Source organism: Sebastes fasciatus, chromosome 3 (genome assembly GCF_043250625.1).
Source record: "Sebastes fasciatus isolate fSebFas1 chromosome 3, fSebFas1.pri, whole genome shotgun sequence".
Taxonomy (NCBI): domain Eukaryota; kingdom Metazoa; phylum Chordata; class Actinopteri; order Perciformes; family Sebastidae; genus Sebastes; species Sebastes fasciatus.
The window spans coordinates 36008896-36027632 of NC_133797.1; the positions used below are offsets into that span (position 1 = coordinate 36008896).

General features: G+C 42.2%; 1 protein-coding gene across 1 annotated transcript in view; it reads left to right on the top strand.

The window, feature by feature from the left end:
• LOC141764943 (cytoplasmic phosphatidylinositol transfer protein 1-like) overlaps positions 1 to 18737 on the top strand; it is an 86607-nt gene that overhangs the window by 36 nt on the left and 67834 nt on the right. The window contains exon 1 of the mRNA XM_074630649.1: positions 1 to 313. This exon is cut by the window's left edge and continues 36 nt beyond it. Within this exon, the coding sequence (XP_074486750.1) occupies positions 266 to 313 (48 nt within the window). The 5' untranslated portion in view covers positions 1 to 265. The remainder of the gene's footprint in view (positions 314 to 18737) is intronic.

An 18737-nucleotide genomic window follows, 5' to 3' on the forward strand; every position in this document is an offset into this window, starting at 1 on the left:
AGCAGCAGAGCTCATTTCTCCCCTCACGTTCCTCGCCGGAGAGAGAGTCCTACTGGTTCCGATGAACCAACTCAACCTTAACTCGGGGAGTATTTCATAACCCGGGATAAAAACCATCCTCAAACAAACAACACATGCTTTTCTGACACGACTCCAGATACTACAAACACACCGTGGTCGGGTGGCGGAGGGAACATTTACTACGTGGCTGGTTTTTGTGAAACATTGTGAACAGACAGAGAGGAGAGAGACGCGGAGGGAGAAGATGTTGCTGAAGGAGTACAGGATATGCATGCCTCTCACAGTGGAGGAGGTGAGTTTACTACTCCTTTTTTCTTTTATTCAGAGAAACTCTTGCAGGTTTGCAGTCCCACACATGTGTGCAGGAGGATTCATGCAGTGTGAGAAGTGCATTTAATACAATGCAGATGAACTTGAAGCACCTCATTGGGGCTTTTCCCCTCATGTTTCTGTTCAAAGTCTCTTTGAAGCCTTTAAAACCAAGCATAAGTTTGATCACATGCTCTGCTTTAGGGAAAACACTTCAACAATCCTATTTAAAGCAGAAGGATACTAAACAAACAGCACACTTTACTCTGTGGTCCATGAAACACTTTTATCAAATAAAAATCATTATATTATAGCTTCAAGATTCAAGCCCTTTATTGTCATTGTGTAGTACAACGAAATTAGATTGTGACAATCCCATAGGTGCTAAAAAAGGTAATACAATAAAAAAAGAGAGTGCAATATAAATATAAAAAAATATATAAAAGATAATACAATAAAAAAAGAGAGATAGTGCAATATAAATATAAAAGATAATACAATATAAAATATAAAAATACAATATGTATGTTGATGGGATGACAGTTTTGCCAGATTATTGCACAAAGTGTCAGTCAGATAATTATAAAATATAATATAGGATAGGACAATTTTCAGTTGGACTCATAATATAAACTCACTTATCAGCACCCTAGAAGTCACAATATAAAAGGCCATATGCTTGTTCCTCTCTGACACACCATTACATGTAAATTGCATTGCACCCAGTCCATGCTGCCCTATTGGTTGCACATGATGGCACTAACACAATGCAGAGCAGCGGTCTCTACACACTTAGTGGTGTTTATAGGCTATGACTTGTGCTTGATGTCAGCCTATTATGTCTACTGGGTCTCACCATTCAAAGTCTAAAATTAGAAGGTGAAGATGATTGCTCTCTTGTCCTGGCATGCATGCATGTTATACAGCACAAACAGCAGCACCTTTTCCAATTATCACCCATGTCATTGTTTTTCTTACTCTTATCTCTATGGTTGTCTTGTATTGTTGGGTGTTTCTTGTTGTAGTAGTTGAGGGTTGGTAGTCAGGTGGAGTAATAATGCAGTCTGGCTGCAGAAAACCCAGGTGAGGTTTGCTCTTCTCTGGAGAAAACATCACGAAGCTTACACAAGCAGTGCCTCGGCCAAATATTTCAAAGTTATTTTTAGGAAGTGAAGATAAAGAGAGATGAAGGCAGATAAAAGATGCTTGCTTTCAAACCTTTTACACACATTTTTTCACACTTCCTTCCCCTTCAATCTCTTGCTCTATACTATGGTTTACAACAACATGTAACTTGCAGCTAACTGCGTCAGATTTTAGGGATGCACCAATACCGATACCCGATCAGATATCGGGCCGATACTGACTCAAATAGGTGGATCGGATATCGGTGACAATTCTACGTTTATATACATTATATACTGGAATTTTAACTCCTGTTTTGACTAATTTGTTGCTACATTAATAAGGTTTACACTTTGGTAATTCCTATTCATTTTTAAGATGTTTTACCAAGTTGTTGAAGTAAGTTTATATCTATGTATTTATTTGTTACATTTAGTTTTACAAAGTTAGGAAATCATTGTTTAAGCTGAACAGCCAATCAGAGTGATTTGTCTCACCGACGGGCTCCGCCGCCGATTCAACATGCTGAATCGGCCAAAATGCCTATGACACGGGCAGACTAGAGTTGACGGTGCAGGACAAACAGCGAAAACCAGGGCGACGAATGCTCACCTACGGCCCCAAACTGTCCGACGGACGACCGTCAGCTTGCTGTGTCTTTAGTCTACGATGTTAGCATGCTTAGCAACATATGCCAATTAGCACTAAACACAAAGCACCGCTGAGGCTGATGGGAATGTCATTAGTTTTGCTAATATTTCGTCACAAAAAAAAAGTACTGGAGAAATCTATTTTGTCCTAATGGTGGCGCTAGTGGAAAGATTAAGAGATAGAATAGAAAAGGAAATACTTCATCTACTTTTTGCTTGCAAAAGGCAGAAATGTATCTTTGGTTTACATGTGCAGAAGCTGCTATTAAGTCAAGCCTGCATGATGTTGCTTTACACATAAAAGAATGAGCCCAGTCACTTCCACACAGTGAGGCATACAGCTGCTTGTTAATTAAACACTGGTGTTGGATCGGTACTCGGTATCGGCCGATACCCAAAGCCCAGGTATCACTATCGGGACTGAAAAAGTTGGATCAGTGCATCCCAACTGGCTGCAGAGCACCAGCGTCCCCACTGACATCTTGCCAATTCAGCTGCTGATGAAAACCCAGGTGAGGTTTGCTCTTCTCTGGAGAAATATCATGAAGCTTAAACAAGCAGTGCCTCGGGCAAATCATTATTTTTTATTCAAACAAAGTTATTTTTAGGAAGGAAAGAGAGAGATGAAGGCAGATCAAAGACGTCTGGCTTTCAAACCTTTTACACATATAGGAGATCACTCATCACTGTGGAATGAGATGCATCCTGTGTTCTAGGCTGACGGAGTGGCTGCACATTTACATGAAACCCTTGCCAAGTGCAAGTTTAAAGAAGAACAATAAGTTTGTTTTTCCCCTCTGGCCGCTAGGCCGCCAACGCTACAAGCAGAGAGAAAGGCGTTCCACCACACTGACTCATGCAGAAACCTGTGGTCAAAAAGGCACACGTAATCTTCTAATACGTGGGTGTCATGGGGAGACTGTCTGTGCATGCAGACCTTTTTACTCTTCTTAAATACCTTTGCAGTGTGTGTGTGTGACATGTGTGTGTTATATGGGTGTTTGCATGCATTTTCCGTTCCGTAAATCAACTGTGAGCCCTCACCGTGCATGTATTTCAAGCCCAGAGGAGTAGTGAGAGCTTTCTCGTCACGTGCGTTGAACTTGTGAACAGATGGTTGTCATGGGGAGCAGGAACGGTGTAATTAAAGGCTCAATCTGTGAATGCATGCATTGAATTCTGCTATTATTCCAAAAGAGACTTATCTTTCTTTTTTTCTTTCTTTCTTTCTTTCACCACCTGCTGTATGTATGAAACTTCCTGTCACTATAAATTGCCACAGAGACAAACACTTCCTTCACAATGCAGGCCAAACGTCTGGTTATTGTCAAGCTGAAAGGCCATGATGAAAGTTCATAAGGATACGTATGATCAAGCAAAACAGGATATTCCTTTTGAAATCCTTTGAAATAAAATATAATTAGAAGTGAGTTGCATATTGTACATCTGTGGGAAAAGCTTTTTTACACTGTACTCATTAGGGCTGGGACGATACACTTATACAAGTCACACATGTATACATCTGCTAACTTCTCCAAGTCCGTCTCTAGCTCTCCCGTCAGCTCTGTTCTCTTTATACATCCATGGTCAGCTCCATCGGGGCCGTTTGAATGCATTTAACATAAATGTCAGTATATGGGTGCTCTACAGTTGTAGCGTCAGCCGATTTGACCACGGAGATGAGAGTGACGGCCGGCTTGACCGCACGTCACCGCGATACGATAACGTTTCCTGTCCATGACAGAGTTAGCATGCAGCTTTAGCCGTGATGTCTAGCTCTGCTTTTCCTGGCAATGTGTGAAACCCAAAGTGTTTCCATACTTTACTGTATGTGTAGTGTTTACCACTTTGGATTTAAAATGTGAGGGTGCAGCTCATATCCCACCCTTAGTACTCATATTTTAACTTAAAAAGGGGATGGATGCATTAGTGTCACATATTTTAGCAAACGAGAAGCAGAATGGTCGTCGTTGCTGCTCAGATAGACGCTGCACTTTGCTTCCGTTTGTCTTTTTTGCTCAGATAAAGCCCTCTTTGGATCAATCCCAGGAAGCAGGGCATCATTGTTTGTCGACAGTTCTAACTTAGAAAGAAGACTCCTTAATGGTGCAGGAGGAGGAAACGTGGAGGAGCTGGTGGTTTTTTTTCTTATCATGGTTACACACATTGAGCTGAGTATCATCCCTCGCCTCCTTAAAGTTGAGTTTCCTGTTCGTCCAAAGGGAGAGGTCGACCGGAATGAAAGACGGAAAGGATGGATGGCGAGTAAGGATAAAGTACTTGGGGTTTAGGGGACGGGGACAGAAGGATGGCAGAGAGGACGGAAAGAGAAGGGACGGGGGGAGGAGTGGGGGGGTAATGCGGAAAGTTCTGGGAGATTTTATTTCTCTTTGATATTCCCCAGGGTCATGCACTAATAGTGGGTGTGCTTAGATTTGGAGTCACAGGGACATGTGAGGTCACGTCTCTCTGTGTATCGTCTCTGGGAAGAGATTACTGTCTGCTGCTCGGCCGTGTTGCGTCATCGCAGCCTTACTACTGCAGATGTTGGACCGGCTAGTCATGCAGTGTTTATACAAGTTTAACAAACACAATACTGAAGTAATCATTTAGCAATACCAGAGGTGCATGAGCAGTTCTGTGAGCCTCTCGTTCCTCTTAATCATCTCTTGCTGGTCTGGGTGTGTGCCTGCTTGGTATGCTTCTGCTGCCTTTTCCCTCCGTTTTCTTCATTTATTCATTTTTACTTCCAGCAAGTAATGCCTACTAATAAAATCCATCTACCAACACTTCTAACACTCTAATTAACACGTTCTATCTCATTGTTTACTCCATACAAAGTGTAAAAACAACAAGTTGTGGTTCTGCGGGGTGTTGTTGTCATGTGGAGTCTTGTTGTTACAGTGAGGATTAGGGATGCTAATTTAGATATTTTTTCCCCTCGTTAACCGATTATTAACCGTTAACCGACAACATTAGTGCGCCGCATGCAGCGTTGCTATTTTTAGTGCCTAACAAGTCGTCCAGCTGCAACAAAAAGCCGACGCACAAACAGGTTAAATCATTCATTTATCGCCAGCTGCAGTGTCTGTGCAAAACAGAGACTACGGAGACAGTTACTGTAGCAGCAACGATGCTGCGTGTATTAAAATAGATAACAGAGAAGGAATTATGACCTGTTTAACTTCCTTTACAAAAACTAGTATGCAGACGGTAATAAAGGAGTGCATGTTAAAGTACATTGGATTAATTTATTTTTACCGTGGTATCAAATTGGTATTGAGAATCGGAGAATTTCGCTGGTATTGGTATCATATGGATAATACCCGGTTTCCCTCTGTTGCCAGTCTTTATGCTATGATAAGCTAACTGGCTGCTGGCTGTGTAGCTTCATATTTAATGGACACATATGTGAGCGGTATCGACCTTGTCACCTAACTCTCTGCAAGAAAATGTATTTTCCAAAATGTGAAACTATTCCTTTAAAGGAATTTCTGGTATCCCTTTATCCCTTACATGGCTGATTGTTTCTGGCAAGGTTGCTGACTTGATAACTTTTTTATGTGGTACTTTATACAAATTGTCTTTTTTACAATTACAATGTTCCCCCTGGAACATCTGGAATATGAAAAAAAAGACATCCTCTGGTCTAGATTAGAGTTTTGAAATTGCAAAAACATTTGGAAACATCCAACATGTAATCATTTGCTGCTATTAAGTTTATTGTCCATTGTGTAACAAAAAGAACCAGGATGACTCAGCAGAAACGAATCAAGAAATTCAGGTCTGGATAAAGTCTGTAACTCTGGAGGAGTTCAGTCACAGTGTAGCTCCTGTGTTTGAGTATCGGTTTAAAGTTCCATCTCAGACAAGATTTAGTTGTAACTCTAACCAGAACCACTTAGCCAAGAAATAATCATTTTCCCCTTTCAGTCCCCTGAGGGATCACTCTGCTCTGTTCTCCTCCTGCGAACGGGGCCATTCATCAGCCACCGTAGCCATTTTTCCCCCGCTGGTAGGGTTAGAGAGGTGATGCATCACAGGGGACACAGATAGATGTATTCCTTCTCCTGCTCTCACCGTGTCTGTCGACCATTTATGTCTTGCTCTGCTGCAGTAGCTCTCACTTGCACCTCCGTGTCTTTGGCTGACGTGCCCTTTTTCAAGCTCGCGACAAAAATGCTGACATCGCCCAAGCTTTGGCTGACCCGAGTCGCTGTGCGGCCTCCTGCAGCACGCCTGCTTTCAAAAGTCCGCCTTTAACATGGTTGATGAATCTGAGGTTTTCAACACAGCTTCGACCTCACACTCTAATAGCTTTGTCTGTGTGCGGTGAAAAGAGCACCGCGCCTTATAATTGTTATCCAGCTGAATAATGATTTGACGGGGAAAAACACAGGGCTGCTCCCTCTTAGTTTATTAGTCGACTAATTGGTTGTTGTGGTCTTAGTCGACTTTAGTCCATTATAGGGATATTAATAACTATTTAACCGTTAATCGCCATTAAGAATTTTAACCGATTAATGCTATCGGTTAAACGATTAAAAGAAAGACATAAAATTAATTATAAAGCTGAACAAAACTCAGAGGAGCGTCTTGTCACTTAAAGGAGAAAAGCTGGTCTGCCTTAACAGCCCACCTTAAGAGACACTGAGCCGGGGTTGCAGGATACAGGAGCTTGGCTTGGGTCTTGAGGAGTTGTAGCATTTATTCACAGATAAACTGTACACACAGTGTTACTGCTACGTTCACAGCTATGACGCCACCGACAACCTCACACTCACAGCCGCCAATTAATAGCTTATATATGAAGATTGATACTTGTCGTCTGTGTATCAATACAATATTACCTCGCAAAATATCGCGATACTATGCTGTATCGATTCCCCCCCCCCCCTATCGGTTAGTCAACAAAATCATATGAGTGCTAGTCGACTAAGAATTTCTTTGGTCGAGGACAGCCCTAGAAAAACAAAAACTGAAGCAGGTTTTCTTTGCAGAACGCCTGACTCTTTTTTTTTTTTCCCCCCATTAATCATAGTGACTCAGAGCATAATGACATTCAGCGAAGGCCGGTGAAAAGACATCCATTGAAAGCTTAATTAACTGAAAATCCATGTGTTTTGAATCTATTTGATGTAATCAATGGACGGTCTTTCCCGTTGGCCGATTGGCTGTTTGATGGGGTGTTAACTCTGGCAATAACTGAAGGATTATGGCACCATGCGATTGTGAAAGACTAATCAGACCCATGCAGCAGGAACATGGTGTAACCATTTTTTGACCACCATACTTTCGATTCTTTCTATGTCACCCTTGAGATCCTGTGATGACTTTTTGCAAAGGGAAGTTGCTTGTTTTTGGTGCTGTTGGCAGGCTGAGAGCATAGATGGTTTGACTCTGAGATGGATGACTGTGTAAATGGGAGGATGTGGGCCGGGCTGCTTGAATGAATGGCCGGATGGATGGCTGGAAGGACACCTGGGTTGCTGGCTCACCCCGGCATTTTTTTAAAGGCGTAAGCATCTCTGCGAGCAACGGACACACCAGAATTCATCAAAGAGAATGAACATGTTGTAATGCAGTGCGCCCCACATTTGCCAAAAACCACATAAGAGTTCACACACATCACTGAAGCCTCATTTGGGATGCACACCTGCATCTGCACAGGTGAAAACACACACGCACGACACAGAAAACCATTTGTCTAAAAGCAGCTGGCACGCTGCAGTGCAGTCAGCACCTGATGTAGTGGTATTGTATTGTAGTGGACCCATGAAGTACTGTAATAGGATTAGAACTGCTGTGTCATATTGTGCTTTTTCTCACAGGGATTATCTGCCATAGATGTGCACAGAAGTGTTCGTGTTGCACAGACATCGTCTCAGCCCTCAAGCATGACATTGACAATTTGAACCATTTCACGCAACACTACCTTCCATGGCTTGAGGCACTAATAATTGGATTAAAGGCATTTGTTATTTTGTGTAAAATTTCCACAAAAGGCAGTATAAGGTTTCATCAGTAGCGTCTCTTACCCCGTAGTTACTTCATTGGTGTTAGAGAAAAAACAACAACAACTTTCCCGCGATTGCCGGTTTGTTAAGGGCTCTTTAACAAGATTGGTTGTCTTTGTTCAATCCCAGAGCATGTTTCCATGACGCCAGCAGTTCATTTCATGTATCCACGGGGCTGGGAGAGCTGAAAAGCAGTGAGAACAAATGTGCTGTTACTCAGCGAGCACAGCGAGGCTTCTTTCCAGACAAATCAAACTGTTTCTTTTATGCAAGGTAATTAAAGAAGACAGTGTCCCTGGAGGGCTGGGGGTGTTCCTGTGTTTAGAATGCGTGATGTAATGAAATGTAATATGAAGTTGTGTAAAGTGAGACTTTACTGACCCTGCGGAAACATTCTCCCCTCTTGTCCCCGTTCACAGAGGGAGGCCGGGGGTTATGGTTTATTAGGGGGATGTTTGCCTACACGGGGGATCCATTCTTGCGCTGAAGTCGAATAGTTAAAAAAAAATTATGTCCTATGTCTTTTCCTAACCACTTTACCTTGACCTCGATGGAAAATGTCATGAGGTCAAGGAAAGGTGTGATGGGGAATTTATAAGGACTTAGGAAAAGACAAGCACGGTGCTAAGAGAATCCGACTTTAATCCCACTATGCTACGGCAGATGTTTTTTCCCACCCATTAAACCTGCAGTCGACTGTTTTTGGCGTCATTGGGCAAAAATTCCATAATAACTTTTCAGCATATTGTAATTCAAGTGTTCTGAGAGAAAACTAGACTTCTGCACCTCCTCATGGCTCTGTTTTCAGGCTTTACAAAAATCTAGCCCGTGAAGGGAGACTTTGGCCAATCACAAGTCATTTCAGAGAGAGAGTGTTCCTCCTGAGCGTTCCTATTGCTACCCATTCATTCAGAATATTGTTTTTATTGTCTTTTTATGTTTAGACCTCCACCCCCCACCCACTCCAAGGTTTGTTTAGGAAATGCGGCCCATTAGACGCTGTTTGTTTCTCTCTTTGGTGTCATGGTAAGGTGCAAGGCCTTTTTTTTTTTGCCATCTGGTCTACATGACAGTGCTGTGATTCAATCAACATCCCATTTACTGCCATTTACTCTTCTAGAGGAAACCATCATGAGTTGTGATGGACCATTATCCACGGATGAGGCCCATTCTCATTTCCTAGATGGCTGTGTGTGTGCGCTTACGCGTCGGTGTGCTTGTGTGTGCGTGTGTGTATCGTATCACCAGAAAGGCTGTTTCATAAAACGAGAGCTGCACGAGATCGTCACGCTTTTCTGACAGTCGCACTCCGGAGAGAGGGGCTCTTTCATTTATCTGTTTGTCTCTCTCTCGTACACACTTTGAGTAGAAGTGTGCCTGTTTTTTCTATTATTTAACAGTAACATGCATACACACATCACAGGGGCACATTGTCATTTTCTCTATTCTATAAGCTGTTTGGCGACCTGCATCTCGATAGCAGCCTCCACCACTCCTGTCCTGAGATGCTCAGATGAAGTCTGTTGTGTATGGCTGGGACAATACACCTATCTCCTGATTCGATACTATCACGATACTTGGGTGCCGATTCGATATGTATTGCGATTCGATGTTATGATTTATTGCAATCTTTGTTAACTTTTTTAACACTAGATCATGGGCAAAAGTTGAATCATACACTTCTAGGCGACGTTTTGCAAAGTTAATTATTACAGTATGAAACTGCCTCGTGTCACCATGGAGAGAAAGAGGATTTCTTCCAGCATCTCTCCGCTGCACCATCAAATCACAGGAGGGATGAGAGCCGTTTTCTCCCAGCAGCCGCAGTCTGAAGGTGGCTGCTAAATCTGTAAACGTGTGGCTGAAAATAGAGACAAAGCAGATCCTTTAGACCAAAGCCACCTCTTTTTCTCGCTTTGTTCAATGTGGACATCTTCACTGAAACTGCTACTGTGTGACTCTGTATTTTAGGAATGGCTGAGATTAGAGTAAAACTTTCCTTATTTGTTGTACCTCAGCATTCAAAGGATTTGGTCTGTAGTATAATTGTGAATAGACCTTTTTGTATAAAATGAATGTCACCCAAATGTGTACAAATATGGTAAAAGGCTGAGAGGCTCTCTGGACAGATGAGATGATGGTGTGTTAATGGAATTACGTGAGAGATGAAGCTTCGCAGCCTCTTTTACAGCACTTGACATTACAGACATTCATTCGCTGCACTCAGCGGCGCAGCTACAAGTGGACTCATTTCTTTGTTGTTTATCAGAGGAGATTTCACAGGCTTTGGTGGTTGAGCCACTCTGACAGGAAGGAAGATGCCAGGAATTACATGCAATAGTTTATTCTTTGGTTTTTTTTCTGAAGTAGTGACGCGTGGAATAATAAGTCAGTGCCAATGGCAACAAGGCTGTACTTTTGCTCCCAGGGACGTCATACAGCGTCAGAAATGATGACGGTAAATTGGCGATGACGTAGAGATGATGCTCATGTTTTGTATTAATCATACAGTGTTGATACTTGGGGAGGAAAAACAGATGTAGTCATGTGGGATATTATAATGTGTGAGGGTTCACTGTCTGTGACACTGTAGATTCACACATTGGAGCTGACTAGTGTGAACATCTACAACAGCAGATGAGTTTGTCGAGAGTCAAGAATGTGGATAGTTGGTGTTGTAAACACTGCTCAAAACACCGTGTCAACGTCTGGCATGGCGGTCCCGTTTTCTTGGGTCTTTTAGTTCAGTTTTATTTAGGTTAGGGTTAAGAGTTATCTGCTCACAAATGACTTACCTTGAAATCGGTGGGGCTCGGCCCTCCGTAACAGCTCTTACGTTTGACTGGCTCAAACACACTCTGCAGTTCCATCCCATTATTATTTGTCCAAATTTCCGCAACCCCTGAATTATTGAACAGATTCCTGCCAAAAGCAGAGGGGGGGGGGCTTAACACGACGAACTGAGTAAACGCATCACTTGGCTGTCAGAATAAAGTGTCGGAGATTACGACACAACAAACACAGCAGTAAATGAATTTGGATTCTGGCTGTGATGCAGGGAAATGGTTTAGAGAGGCGGATTATGAGCACTATTATGATTTCAGGGGTGCTTTGTTTCCCCCTGTATGTAGTCCCTGAATGTATTTTTAGCGCTGCTAAAAATACATTTTGTTGGTCCAATCTTTGTCACCTTTTGTCTATTTTTTCCTCAAGCCATGGTCTGCCTTTCAAAACCGGGAAGGTTAACCACGACACTTGGCCACCACTTGATTTGTTGAAGGTTGTCTGAATATAAAGCACACTCCACCGACTCAAATATAGGGCTTTGGAATTTTACTGCGACCTTGTGAATAAAAAGCCTAAATTTACACAAGAGCCAGACTTTCTGTTGCTTCAATGTCCAAAAATGAGCAACCACTGGCACTTGACAGCAAATAAATGTTTTAAAGGGACTGTTTATAACTTCTTACACGTAAAAATCATTGCGGGTCGGGTTAGGGGGCTCCGGAGTGAGTAACGTTATCGTCTTCGACCGGGGCTGCGGTGCCTTCTGACAGCGGTCGGGAGGCTCATGTCTATGTAGAGCGAGCGTGAGTGCGAGTGCGAGCAACAGGACGCTGACTTTCGTTGACTTGACGGCCACCGGTGTGACAAGCAATTTCTGATTCTTACATATAGTCCCTTTAATGCAGCACAGCATGAAAATAATACACCACGACGTGTCCGTTTTCCTTTTTCATCCAACCCCTCCTATTGGAGTGTAATCCTCCGGTCAGCCCAGAGTGTGACCCTCTTATGAAGAGGCTTAGGAGAAACATTATCACATAAACACATTGTGGTGCTCATCATCGTGGTGATTTGGGCCTGTACAGTAATATCTCCATTACTTCAGCAAATGCTGCATCGATAATGCTATCACTTGAGCGCGAAAATGGCTTTAAAGTGGCCTTGTGTTTATTTGGCTACACTATCAGCGGCCAGCCATGTAGTGTGTGCTCTGACACTGATTAGGGCTTTGGCTGCATTGTTAACTGTTTGCCTTCATTTCTGACCAGCTTTCACTACTGGAGGCTATGAAGCGTGAGTTGTCATCTGATCAAATCTAATTTAATGTTCCGGTGGTCCTTTTTCACTCTCTTGTAGTTTCACATGCGTAGCGTGTGTGTGTATTTGTATACGTGTTCACAGGCACAGAGCAGATTTTTGTACAACTTGTACTTGTGCAGTAGCTGCTAGTCCCTGTTTTAACTCCACAGAGACTCAGAGATGGTACAAGACGAGGCAGAGCAGGACAATTGGCGGCTTTTTCTCCATTCTTATAGTGCCTTTCTTTTATACTTTTTACTAGGTCTGGGACGATACACCTATCTCCCGATTCAATACTATCATGATACTTGGGTGCCGATTTAACATGTTTTACAATTTATTGCGATTTTGGTTAACTTTTTTAACACTAGACCATGGGAAAAAGTTGAATCATACACTTACTTTGGAAAATATCTAAATTAACTCAGCGAAAATGTTTGTTTTTCAGCATGTATGTAATCAGAGATGTCTTGAAGTCAAATATATCAGTCAAATAATAGAATAAAGACATTTCCCTCACAAATTAGGGGCATTTTTTAATTTATTTACTATACTACAATATAGTATACTTTACTATAGCGTCGGCTGATATGACCGGGGTGATGGGATGAAGGCTGGCTTGACCGCATGTTACCAAAACACAATAACGTTTCCTGTCCATGACAGAGTTAGCATGCAGCTTTAGCCATGGAGTCTAGCTCTGCTTTTCCTGGCAATGTGTGAAACCCAAAATGTTTCCATACTTTGCTGTATGTGTAGTGTTTACCACTTTGGATTTAAAATGTGAGGGTGCAGGTCGTATCCACGGAGACCCTCCACCATCTTGAACTTTCCCGTTTCGGCTCACTGCGGTTTGTTTTGGTTGACGGATACGGAACGGATATGACGTCATGTTTCCCAGACTACAACAATAAAAGCGGTAACTTCCTTCTACCTCTGCATAGACTCAAATGAGGCAAATACTGTATATTGATTCTGGAATTAAAAACAAATATTTCAAAATCGTAAACAAAAATCGTGATACAAAGGTGAATAATTTTCTTTTTTTTCACCCCTACTTTTTACGATTAGTCTGCAGAGATGAGTAGGAAAGATTTACCAGAGATGAGGATGAGGGCAGACAGATGGAGATGGTAAGAGGAGGTTCGGCAGATGCTTCAATGCGAGTTACTGGCTGTAAAATACAAAGAAAGAAAAAGAGGTAGACAGAAGTAGAGAGTTGCATGAAATATGAAGAAGGAAGTCATCTATGGTTTGATGCAGCCAGTGGTTTCTGAGATGCTCTTTAATATTGTGTCAGGGAGAATGATGTCACCTGTCATCACTGTAACCCCAGCAGCTTTAAAAGAGTATAAACGTACATGTGAGAGAGCTCTTTTAGGCTCTTAATGTGAAGCAGGTCAGGCAACATAGAAAGTGTGACAGCTTTAGCATGTCTAGGAGGAACAACTTCCATTCCTTTGCTATTCAAAACATGATTTCTGCTGTCCAAACAACGCCTCGGGCAACTGTAAAACAGTTTTTTTGTGAAATTGTGGAACTTTTTAATAAAGCGTTTCATCTTTATTCCTAATTATTTCATTAAACCTGCAGTAGGCAGACTGTTTTTGGCATCATTGGGAAAAAATTCCAAAATAACCTTTCAGCATATTGTAATTCAAGTGTTCTGAAAGAAAACTAGACTTCTGTCCGACTCTGTTTTCAGGCTTTAGAAAATCTAGCCCGTGACGGGAGACTTTGACCAATCACAGGTCATTTCAGAGAGAGAGAGCGTTCCTATTGGCTGTACTCCGGCTGGTGGGTGGTGCTTGGTATTTCCTCAACTGATCTCAACATAGCTGCCGGGTCACAAACTTTCTCATTTTACAGCTAAAGAGTACACTACAAGATGTTTCTGAAAACATTTGAGGTGTGAAATAGACATTACAGTAACAGAATATTGATTCATATTTGATCAGCGCTGCCTAGTTTGACCGTTTGATCGGAGTTCGCGAGTGATTGACAGCTGCTCAGAGACGGCTGATTGGTTGTTTTTCCTCCGGTCTGTGAAATCTTGCAGATGTCATTAGGAGCACCGGAGGACACAGAGGCACATGATTTTTTCCAGGTTACCTGTTTCATGCACTACTGTCAGGATATAGTGACCGTTTTATATATTTTTTAATCACATTAGCTCCAATTCTACCCACTGCTGCTTTAACTCCCTCAGGTGTGTCAATGCTTTACATGTGGGCACAAAACGCAGTGTGCTATTGAACATGTAATCTATTATGTAATTCACTTTGCACTTGCTGTTAGAAAGTTTTCGAAAGCTTTGCTTCCACAGTGCGTTACGGAGGATACTTTTACACTCAGGATAAGAATACACTCGCGCACACTGGTCATCATGCTGTTCTGCTATGCCTTCAGCCCACACACAGGTGCAATGCATCTTTGGAAGAACTATCTGCTCAGCCCACACACACGCACTCACACACACACACACACACGGACACATACACACTCACGTATACACACAAATTAGACAGGCTATAGATAGCTATATGCTGACACACTTCATTATCATCGCTCGTTTCTATGGTAACCAGTGCCATCCATCCCTACCATTACCCCCACAGCGGAGTGGATTATAGTGATTATAGTGTAAGACCTACCCTGGGATAACTGTCAAATAATGAGGGAGATGATGTAGTCTTACCTCCCCTCCAGCATGGGATGTAGCACCAAGCGCTCCTCGCTGTGTGTTTGCTATGTTGGTAAATAGGCTGTGTTGATGTTCCAGGTAAACAAAACTACTAATCTGTTGCTTTCGGGTGGTCGAATGTTGCTCGGAGCATTTATTTGCAAGAGTTTGATTTCAGGGGACTATTTATAATTAAGCATTTGGTTTAAATATAGAAGAAACGCAGCACATATGACCAAAGGCAGCAAATTAGAATGACCCATGCCGATGAAATGTCTCGGAGGATGTTTGTTTCTTTTCTGATGCCAAACCAACAAGATTATGTTTTGTGTTTTTTTAACAAGACTGTGAGGCTGTATTTTCTTTAATTTCTGCTCCAGTCTTTTCAAAATAAACTTCTGTCTTCACAGGAAACAACTTGATTAGGTTTATGCAACAAAACTATTTATTTAGGTTTAGGAAAAGATCGTGGTTTGGGTTAAAATAACACCAGAAGTGGCGTGACTTAAGTACGGAAGTTACGTGACAAAAACTACTTAGTTAGGTTTAGGCAAAGATCGTGGTTTGGGTTGAAATAACTCTGGAAGTGGTGAAACTTAAGTTACGTGACAAATAAATCAATGTTGACTTCTGGTTTCACACAGGGTACGAACACCGGGTGAGAGACCGGTGTTTTTTTGACCCATCCATCCACCCCTACCTCCTCCCTTCACGGTGTTTGTCGCTCTTTATACTTCTTGGTTCACAATTACATAGATTACATACGAATTGATTCCGTGGGATATATACAAATTACAGTGCATTACTTTTTGTAGCTATAACTACAAACAGTGTACGAGAACAGCCTGATTGTTTACCATGTTGAACATCTTAGATTAGCATGTTAGTATGCTGACATTTGGTAATTGGCACTAAACACAACGTACAGCTGAGGTCGATGGGAAACACCGCAGTTATTGTCATTTTGAAGGGAACATGAATGTCGGTATCAAATTTCATGGCAATAGTTGTTGAGATATTTCACTCAAAACCACAAATAAAAACCTCATGGTGGCGCTCAAGTGAAAGCCAGGCGTCACCAAAGTCATCAGGATACATCGTCTGGGAACCATGAATGTCCATCCAGTGGATGTTGAGATATTTGACAGGATAAGTGAAAAGTTTGACCTACTGGTGATGATAGAGGAAAGGTCTGGGGGTCACCAAAGCCAGTATGTTAATCCTCTCGGCATCTGTGCAAAAATGTCATGCCAATGCATCCAATAGTTGTTGAGATATGGACTAATGCGATGGACAGACTGACTGACTGACTGACATTGCCACCTCTATGCTATTAGCACGAATAAAAACGTTCTTAATGACGACTAATCCATATGTGAGACATTTGGGAAAAACATTTTTAAAATGACCTTCATATAAAGAACTCTAGCCGTCTCTAGCTGGGTCCATTAAAAGTTGCATAAGGTAGTACTGTATGATTCTTTCCCAAGACTCCTACTGAGAAGCAAAGAAAAATCATGTTTTTTTTTCAATCCCTTGATGGCTCTCACCCCGCTGTGTGGCAATTAGCCTCCCAGCAGCGGCAAATGTACTTAAATCAGCAGCACAAAGACGCCAACGGGCCGTGCTGCACGCAACTTTCAAGACATTTGAACAAGGTTGTTTTAATTTGAAATACCTCAGCTGACAGACCTCATATTCTGACCTCCGAAGCGCTTGATGTTTACGCTAGATGTAGTTGTTGCTTTCTTTTATTAAGCTGCCAAGCATGAAAAGTATTCCCTCACAAAAGCCACAGCAAATTATCCTTTCAGTCTCTTTTCTGCTGTTGTCACAGGTGTTTTTCAGCTTTCATCTGGATTGACATGCGAGTGATTATGACGACAAGTTTGATATTTAGCGTGGGGGGCGTCCTGTGTTTGCTAAAGATAGCAGCCGGAGTGCAGTTTTTTGTTCAGGTGGAACTATCTACCACACCGAACAACTCCCACGACGGCCGTTCTAGGGCAATTGCACAAATTCAGAGCTGCGCTGGTGTCAGCTGGAAAATGAGCCAGTTTGTCTCCGTTCCCAATAGGTCGAGTTCTTCGTATAGGAACAAGGTTTTCAAGGGACAGCGGTGCTTCTACAAGCCCTGGGGGAGAGATGTGGGGTCAATATTTCCCCTGTCACTTCCACACGAGGGAATTGTGATGAAGAAACACCGAGATCATCAACTCGCTGAATGCCGGCTGAAATGAAGCTAATAAACTCCACGTCTTATCTTAATGGCTTCACAGTGTAGGTTGATGTTCAGTGAGTCTCGGCTGCCGGCAGTAGAGCGATAGGACGAGAGAAAGAGAGAGAGTGTGTGTGTAGCATGTGTGTGTATTTTCCCCTATTTTAGTGTCCTCTTCAACTGAGTCAGCCCCTGACCACGGCTGATTTGTAGTGTGATTTAGAGGATTAGGGAACGAAAATGCCTGCTAAGACGTATTGACTAGCGGAAGTGTGTGTGTATGTGTGTGTGTGTGTGTGTGTGTGTGTGTGTGTGTGCAGTAAAACAGAGGGGACGAGAGGAATAATGTTTGGTGGAAGAAGAAGAGGGACGTTCTTATATCTATTCATTGAGATAACAGGATCGTTAATCACACTGAAGGTTCCAGGCGGTCAGTTTATCTGAGAGGATTAAAGAAAAAAAATCCAGTCAGACAATAATGACTTTTGTGTTTTGTGTGTTTTGCCGTGTCTCCATAAATCACACTTAATATTTTGAGGCTTTGATCCATTCAAGTGCAAAATAAATTGCATACTAGTCATGACTATTTTCTTGTTTCTGTCATTCTGAATGTATTTTGAACAGTTTAAACCTGCAGGAGGCAGAATATTTTTGTCATCATTGGGCAAAAATTCCATAAAAACCTTTCAGCATATTATAATTCAAGTGTTCTGAGAGAAAACTCGACTTCTGCACCTCCTCATGGCTCCGTTGTTTATTCAACGGAGGCAGCTGTCAATCACTCGCAAACTCCGGTCAAACGGTCAAACTAGGCAGCACTGATCAAATATGAATCACTATTCTGTTAATGCCTATTTTTCTCCTTAAATGTTTTCAGAAACATCTTGTAGTGTTCTGTTCAGCTGTAAAATGAGAAGGTTTGCTCCGGCTGGTGGGCGGTGCTTGTTTCATATGGTGAAGAGCCTGTAAAGACGTTATGGCAGCAGACTTGTGACGTGTTGTAAATAGTCCCCTGACTATATAACAAGGTCTGCACATGACATAGTTGTAGCCAGCTGACCCCCACGGGTATTACAGAAATAAAGAAAATCAGGCCCATGGATGAAAGATCTCAACTTTTTTGTTAGCTTTTTATTTATAATTTCATGGTCAAAGTCAGGTTTTGAGTGGCCTACTTACCCTTAGCATACTTTTTTGTTTGGTTTTCAGGGTTCATGTGAACATCATGTCTCATGATGCTCATTTTTAATTTGAAAGCTTTGGTCCAGCCTTTGAGTCAGTCTGTCTCACACGAGTCTCATGAGTGCCGCCTTTGTGATCTCTTTCCCACTGCCATTTCAGCCCGACTGAGTTCGACATCACACTGGTGAGAGAGTTTAACTCTTGACTTCTGCGCACTCATTGACCCCTGGAAGGCAGAGGCCAGTCTACCAGAGAAATATTGCGGTTACGGAGCATTTGAGTTGCGATTATCAAAGCCATGACTTTGGGATTTGTTGCCAAAGTAATAGAAGTTAGCAAAGAAGAACTTATGAAACCCTGTGATGTGTGATAGAGGCAACAAGAATTTTTTATTGTCGCTACAAAGGGGAGCGTTTTGTTGATGACAGGCTTCCAACTACAGAGGG